This window comes from Misgurnus anguillicaudatus, chromosome 5 (assembly GCF_027580225.2).
Source record: "Misgurnus anguillicaudatus chromosome 5, ASM2758022v2, whole genome shotgun sequence".
Classification (NCBI taxonomy): Eukaryota; Metazoa; Chordata; class Actinopteri; order Cypriniformes; family Cobitidae; genus Misgurnus; species Misgurnus anguillicaudatus.
Genome location: NC_073341.2, coordinates 15,741,255 through 15,748,812, shown reverse-complemented (window position 1 = coordinate 15,748,812; position 7,558 = coordinate 15,741,255). Strand labels below are relative to the sequence as shown.

Below are 7,558 nucleotides of genomic sequence, written 5' to 3'. Positions count from 1 at the left end.
TGCTTTTGTAAATGGCCGGAGGCTTTGAAGACTGGTGGGTGAACTTCCATCACCTGCCCTATATGTTCAGCACCCACTCCGTTTTACATAAACAGACCTTAAAATTTACAATCAAGACCTCTCATAGATACAATGGTTTTAATGCTAAATAAATATACACTACCCCTAAACTTAACTCTCACAGATACCTGAATTTATGTGTTATTCATGCGCTTTTGAAATAATGTTTCATGGTATTTGTGAGGATAGAAAAAACTGAATGACATCTATACATTTACTTTAATTCTTCTAAATTCTTCTCTTTTGTCACAATAATATGAATAAACAAATATTTTGTCTTTTTCTTATTTATCCTTAAAAATTTTACTAAATAAATGTATGCCAAATGCTTTAGTACAGTAGTATATGGATGGGCAAAGATAGATAGATAGATAGATAGATAGATAGATAGATAGATAGATAGATAGATAGATAGATAGATAGATAGATAGATAGATAGATAGATAGATAGATAGATAGATAGATAGATAGATAGATCTGATGAGAAACAGATTTTGACTTTTCCCCTGTAAGCCAGTGTTCAGGTGTAGATAATCACCTGTTCCTCTCCAGGAAGCACCTTACATCCGAGTCTACTGATGCGGTTAAATAATGGCTGTCATTTAAAGGATGTTATATTTTTCATCATAACACATTTCAAAGGTGTTACATGTGTAAAGGGTCTATCTGGATCATGAAAGGCACATCTAAGCTTTCATGTTTGTTATGTGTGTGGGCCATAATTTGCCTTAATTACCACTGTAATGCACTGCACACTTCCTACATAAACACTCAGAAAATAAGCACTAATGAAAGAGCCATTCTTTTTTCTTTTTTTTTTACATTAAATTTGGGTTGTTGCTGTAGGACCATTAAAACATCGGGGCAGATTGCTCATCCACAGTAGAGCTCATCATCTGTCTGTAGTTTGGACTCTCACTGTGGTCAGATACAACAATGCAGACAGTTATGTTTTTGCTGTCTGTTATTTCTGCAGTACAATGCCTGGAGTCTAACATTATCCAGTCTTCTAGAGAAATGACAAGCTCCCAAGAGGTAAGAATATATATTATTATATCTTTACATAGATTACATATAATACTCACTGTTTTTGCCTCCATTATGAATGGACAATGTTGTGCATAAATGTACAATAACTCATTAATAAACAACAACAATGGGCAATTGGTCTAATACTGTCAATGCTTTACTTAAAGTATTAATAATAACAAATTATTTTATTAAATAAAATTCTAGTTGACATTATGTATTATGTAACAATCTCTTGCAGTCAGTTTTGCATTTACAGAGCGAGATAGCAGCAAATTCCCATAATTTTGTTAGGAGAAGAAGCTTTGCTAATCTGGGAATCACAGACTGCAACATTGCACAGGTAACAAAGATATAACATGTGGTCATATATATATGTATATGTATATATATATATATATATATATATATATATATATATATATATATATATATATATATATATATATATATATATATATATATATATATATATATATATATATATAAGGATCAACAATGCCTTACATATTTTATTTTATATAAGGCAAATAAAACATGCAAAAGCTCCAAGAAGAAACAGCGATACGCAAGTAAAACAAGGATTCAAGTGAATGGACGAGGAAAGCAGCGAGGTAAGGGGAGATATTTCTTTTATGTTCTAAAAAAATTTATAGGTTACAATTAGGGTGACCAGACGTCAGGAAAAATTTGGGACAGTCCCGAAATCTAAGCTGCTGTCTCGAATCCCGAAAGACTTCTATACGTATTATATAAATTTATATGCAAATGTACTTTTTTATATTAATAAAAAATGTTATTGGTTCAGTAACTTCAGTTTGAAATTCATTATCGTTTATTATTAAATAAAATAAAGAAAAATTGTATTGGATGATCTAACTATTATTGTATGAAGTATAAAATACAAAATACTTCTATACGTATCATATCCATTTTTATGTATATGTACTTATATTAATATGATTGGTTCAGTTTGAAATTCATTATCTTTTATTATTAAACAAAATAAATTAATTAAACTATTATTGAATGATCCGCACGCCCCCCACCCCCCTGTGACGTCTGCCCCCGTACCGAATATCAGCCAATCTCATCTGGTCACCCTAGTTACAATTGGTACGTTTTCTTGCAAACTTCGCATACCCCCTCTTTAACACACCGACCTTAAAACACATGACTAACTAACTTGATGTCAACAAATCAAATGTTTGCTTATTATTATGATTTAATTGGTCTAAATTATCAACATATTAACGTAATTCAATTAATCAAACAAACGTATTATTGGACTGCAGTAAATCGTTGACTATGGTGATATTTCTTTGCCTGCAGTACCGGAGAATTCCCCGTGCGTGCGCTCGCGTGATTGCGAGGAGGGTCTGTGCTGCGCGCTCTACTTGACCGGTAGGAGATGTCAGCGCGTTCCCGTGATGGGCGAGGTCTGCTTGCTGCGGGGACGCGCTAAATTCCGCAGAAGACTGGACCGCTGTGACTGTGAAACGAACTTGTACTGCCGCGCGCAAGCCGACAGCCCGCGTGGACAAGGAGTGTGTAACCCATAGACTGTAAAAGATGTAACCTCATACGAAGGAGTGGGGAAAAGACTGGTTAACCACTCCAAAAAAAGCAAATTATACTGGTAACCATTACTCAGTAGCGTTACGTTTCAGAAACATTACAGGAAAAATCGTGACTTACGTTCAAAAGATTTTTGATTGACGTATACTAATAAAACCCGATAAGTCGTTCTTTAAAAATAAAAAATGAGTAACGTTTATGTCTGTAAATGAATACAAGTCTGACAAAGCACGGCCTGGGCGTACCTTTCTGCAAAATTGTAATTAACTATCGAGCGACCTCTGTTGGTTAAGAACATGCACGACTAGTGTGAATGATCAATCTCAAGTATCAGCCCCTATTTTCCTGTATACGTTATTCCTTGGGGGTAAAAATGTCCCCAGAAATTAAAAGAGTGATTAAAAAATATATATATACATTTTTAACTATACAAATAATATATCATTTTTTGTTTACTTCCCATCTATACAATAATGCTGTGTTTTGGGAGATATTAAGTACTTGTTTACCACTCAATTCCTCAACTACACCATGAGCTTACCTTTAAAATATCAAATTTTTATGAAAAATTCACATAAATTATGACCTAAATTTGATTTAAATTGTTTTTAGATATTGATCTAGATGTTATGTGTTGAATTTGGCCATTTGGTGTTTAGAAAAAAAACATAAAAGAATTAAAGTTTAGGAAATAAATAATTTCGACCAGCAGATGCCCATAGAGACCCATTCATTTTACTGGATACGGCTAACTGCTCAACATCAGTACTTTAGTGAAACATTTTGTGAATTTATGTATATATACAAACATTAAAACATTAAAAATAAATATTATTTCAAATAGTGGAATATTTTGTAGTTTTTGATGCATTTTGAAATGTCTGTTGTTACAAAATGCCACAGAAATTTGAATGAATGTAAGTGTGTTTGTGTGTGTGCGCACATTTGTGACTTTGTCTTTCTGTGTGTGTCTGTCTTTATGTGTGTGTAAGTTTTAATGTGTCTATGTGTGAGAGTCTGTGTGCACACTGTGTGAGCATTTTACATTTTGTTTTGCATCTGTGGCTGTTTTTTTGCCAAATTCTGTAAAAAATGCTCTGTCTGAGGCAGTCATACCTTTGTGTGTTTGTGTGTGTGTGATTGAGCATGTCTTTTCTTTATTGCGTTTGTGCTCAACCAGGCCTACTTTTCCATGTTGAAATTTTCAGATTTAATCTGGATGCATTGATTTTTTGGACAAATAAAAAGAAAAGAATGTTTGTTTGTTTTTGCATTTCCCATTCATTTCAATTGGGGTCATTTTTACCCCCAAAGTGCCTCTTTTGGTAATTTTTTTTACACCTCTTTAGAACGACCAAATCAAGCCCAGTTTTTTATATGAATCTTTACAGATGATCTGAAAAAGTTACAAAATCTTATTCCACTGAAATGAAGGGAACCATGTAAGTATGACCCCAAGGGTTAAAGGAACAGATTGGATAATGAAAATTCATGTCCAGGATGACTTATTTGGTTTAATATCTTTAATAAAACACAATTTTTATTAGAACGTAATTTTCTTCTTAAGAGGGTGGCTCTTATTATTTTCAAATAATTCAACAACCCATCATCAGTTATTCCTTACGTAATCCATTAATTCCAGTGGATTAATATATAACTTATATGTTTGTGTGACAAAACAGCATTTGGATCTTATTTAGAAATATCGGTATTTCACAGTTGTGGCTAAAAGAGATACGGCCAAAGCCTTGTGAAATCTTCCCAGAAGAGCGCTGGTTTCATCCTAATTCTACCCCCAAACCCAACACTTCACAGGATTTAGGCCGTACCTGTATCCCATCTAACCAGCTGTGCATTTCCCAATAACATTGTTGTATCTACCCTTGAACTCTATTGGAACCGGCAGAAATTGCGACCATAGTTTATTTCGGGAAATGCACCCCAGAACCACTGTTTTTCCTCCTAACCCAACTTGTAAAATTTGGCCATAGCTGTATCCCCTCTGGCCAGAACAGTTTTTTAAGTCTGTCAAACTCACAAGGTTTGATATGAATGTGTCCAAAACATTACTCACAAATTAGGTGCAAAGCAATTTAATAAATTCAGCTTACATCACATGATGAATGGTTGAATTACAGGTTCAATCAGGTCAACTTTAAATTGGCATCCATTAACCACAAAGCTAAGATTACACGTGCCAGCTCTCAGATAGTATTACCTCTTTACACAGGGAAAACATTATGCCGAGTTACAGCATTTAATAAGAAACGGATAAGGTTACAGTTTTAAGTTTAACCAAGCCTTAAATATGAGCAGAGGCTGTGCACATTAAGAGAAATGAAAAGGGTGTAAAAACAAAAAACAAATAAACAAAGTCATTGTTCCCCTTTATTTTCAGAATTTTGATACACAAATAAGCCTACATGACTTCATTTGTAAAAGAAAACAGATAAAGGCAACTCGTCATAAACAAATGGACGATGTGGGGTTATAAAAGTTTGACAGGAATGTTGCGGTTAACTGCAAGATTTAGGAGAGGGAGTACTGAGGGGTAACTAGACTAAGGTTTTGGTGAAAATGGTGGTTGAGGTGTTTACAGCTCGCCACAATTAGCAACGACGATCTTGGCGCTGGTCTTTCCACTACTAGAACCATATTCCTCAACTTTCCTGATGACATCCATGCCCTCCACAACCTGTCCAAAAACAACGTGCTTGCCATCCAGCCTACAAAAAGACAACATGGGGTAAAAGTTTAGGTCAAGCAGGTTATATTTTAAATAAGACTAAGCATATAAAATCACACACATCATTGTCCATGAACACTTTACAAGCTCACCATGAAGTAGCAGCTGTACAGATGAAGAACTGGGAACCATTGGTGTTGGCACCAGCATTGGCCATAGACAGGATACCAGCACCAGTGTGTTTCAGGGTGAAGTTCTCATCAGCAAACTTATTTCCGTAAATGGACTTTCCACCAGTTCCATTGTGCTTTGTGAAGTCACCACCCTATATTAATAGTTTGAACAGATTAGAGCTGAAACACTGAAAATTAAATTGCCAAAAAGCTTGCAGCACAACATCACGCTCACTTCAGGCAAAAAAAAAAAAAAAAAACATATGCAACGACAGACTACACAATCTTTTATACCTGACACATGAAGCCAGGGATGACACGATGGAAAGTGGATCCTTTGTAGCCAAAGCCAGGCTCTCCTGTGCACAGCTGCCTAAAGTTCTCTGAAAGGGGAAGATGAGAAAACAAATGGATGATTATTCTGCATGTCAAAACTAGCGAATGACCCTTAATGACATTCAAAATAGGGAAAAATGATGGTACCTGCTGTCCTGGGGACAACATCAGCTCTCAGCTGTAAACAGAAAATGTATTGAATGTTGATAAATCCTCACAGCATTCACAAAAACTCAAAAATGTTCAGTTTGACCAAATGGTTCTAAAAATAAATAGTCCCATAGAGGAATTTGAAGGAAAATTACACAAGTGTTCATGACATTTACCCCACCCTAAATAAAAATCATATTTCAAGATGTTGTCTGCTCAGTTGCTCGTGGGTGCACGCCACCCAAACAGCTGCATGATCACATTGCACCATCTAGCCACAAAATGAAGCTTCTGCGGCATTACAGCAAGCGTGAAAAAACCTGCATGGCGCGCGCACGGTGATATGAATGCGGCACGCACACAGACACCAAATCAAAATCAGGTGTCGAAAGTAAAAACAACAACTTATAGAATTCATTTTGCAATAAACAATTTTGGACGCGTGCACTAGCTCGTCTCTTTCCTAGCTTTCTACTTCAAACCTCACTGACTCACCACGTGCAACTGTGACACTTCCGGGTTTTTTATTGGAAGTTAACGATACATTTAAAATGGCCGTTTATAGCTTGCGCTCGCGAAAGTACGTTTTGTGAAATCTTGGTTTGGAAAGTCACCACAACATGATTTCAATAAGAATTGCCGTACACGCACATACTGTATATGCCGATGCGTAATGGCCGCATCGTTTGACTATAGCGGTTACATACAAATCGCCGCAGCTCATAGAGAACGGTTCCTTCCCATCCCCCTCCTCATACACACAAACGCAGAACTTTCCAGAATAGGCTTTCATTTCACGAGGAAGGGGGATCACGCGGGAAAGAAACGCTTTATTTTTAAGTTAGCATTAAAACAGCAAGCGGTTGCGCGTTTTTGAAGAAGTTACGTTGAGTAACGTTATGTTTACAGGGCGTGATGTTCAACTTGGCCTTGATGATTAAAGTCGTTTTACCGGTACCAGAGCTGAACAATAGAAAAACGACCCAGCCCATTCATTCAATGCGCGTTCCCGTGTGCGATATTCCAGCGTATTTCCCCCGAACGTTTTCGCTTGTTTGATCAGTTTCAATCATAAACGTCGTGACACGATTTCTGCAAACGGCATGAACACACCCAAATTAAACCTGCACACTTACTAAATGTACACGACAAAGACCTACACGAAAGTAACCTACAACGCAAGTTATGCTAAAGCGCAACCAATCTGTAAAATCAATAGTCGTGGACGATTAAAACTTTATCTCCGAGAACATGCAGAGTTGTAATACCTTCCCTAGCGGCTATTAAATAAGCACCAAACTCAAATCTCGAGTGGAAAATTACTCCATTTTGGCAGTCTGACTGCTACGACAGACATATAACGTTAATATCGCCTAAAAATTACCTCCATGATCACTCTCCCGACCGGATTGCCGTCTGCGGTAATATCGAAGAAAACCCTTGGCTTTGCCATGATTTAAGATGTTTTAAGTTTGGATGATGCTGAGGCGGGTAAACGGTTTAACGATGGTGCGCTTACAACTTGAGAAAGACCGAATGAAGGCCG

At 36.4% G+C, this 7,558-nt stretch overlaps 2 protein-coding genes across 2 annotated transcripts; one reads left to right on the top strand and one right to left on the bottom strand.

Annotated features, from left to right (window-relative positions):
• Positions 1 to 435: 435 nt before the first annotated feature.
• LOC129413557 (uncharacterized) lies at positions 436 to 3,835 on the top strand. The gene is made up of 4 exons (XM_055167264.2): positions 436 to 1,095; positions 1,331 to 1,432; positions 1,616 to 1,703; positions 2,422 to 3,835. Exons 1-4 carry the CDS (start codon positions 997 to 999, stop codon positions 2,649 to 2,651), a joined length of 519 nt encoding a protein of 172 aa, XP_055023239.2. The 5' UTR covers positions 436 to 996; the 3' UTR covers positions 2,652 to 3,835.
• A 909-nt stretch (positions 3,836 to 4,744) lies between these two features.
• On the bottom strand, positions 4,745 to 7,558 carry ppiaa (peptidylprolyl isomerase Aa (cyclophilin A)). Its single transcript, XM_055167265.2, has 5 exons — positions 7,397 to 7,558; positions 6,010 to 6,040; positions 5,821 to 5,909; positions 5,506 to 5,678; positions 4,745 to 5,393 (listed from the first exon to the last, which is right to left on the bottom strand). Exons 1-5 carry the CDS (start codon positions 7,463 to 7,465, stop codon positions 5,261 to 5,263), a joined length of 495 nt encoding a protein of 164 aa, XP_055023240.1. The 5' UTR covers positions 7,466 to 7,558; the 3' UTR covers positions 4,745 to 5,260.

What these genes read in the sequence shown, in the direction of transcription:
- LOC129413557 (XM_055167264.2), top strand. Translation starts at nt 997, where the DNA reads ATGCAGACAGTTATGTTTTTGCTGTCTGTTATTTCTGCAGTACAATGC. An exon ending in CAGACTGCAACATTGCACAG is followed by an intron (nt 1,433 to 1,615) that starts GTAACAAAGATA and finishes ATTTTATATAAG; the next exon opens with GCAAATAAAACATGCAAAAG. An exon ending in TGGACGAGGAAAGCAGCGAG is followed by an intron (nt 1,704 to 2,421) that starts GTAAGGGGAGAT and finishes CTTTGCCTGCAG; the next exon opens with TACCGGAGAATTCCCCGTGC.
- ppiaa (XM_055167265.2), bottom strand. Translation starts at nt 7,465, where the DNA reads ATGGCAAAGCCAAGGGTTTTCTTCGATATTACCGCAGACGGCAATCCG. An exon ending in TCGGGAGAGTGATCATGGAG is followed by an intron (nt 6,041 to 7,396) that starts GTAATTTTTAGG and finishes TTCTGTTTACAG; the next exon opens with CTGAGAGCTGATGTTGTCCC. An exon ending in TGTTGTCCCCAGGACAGCAG is followed by an intron (nt 5,910 to 6,009) that starts GTACCATCATTT and finishes TTCCCCTTTCAG; the next exon opens with AGAACTTTAGGCAGCTGTGC.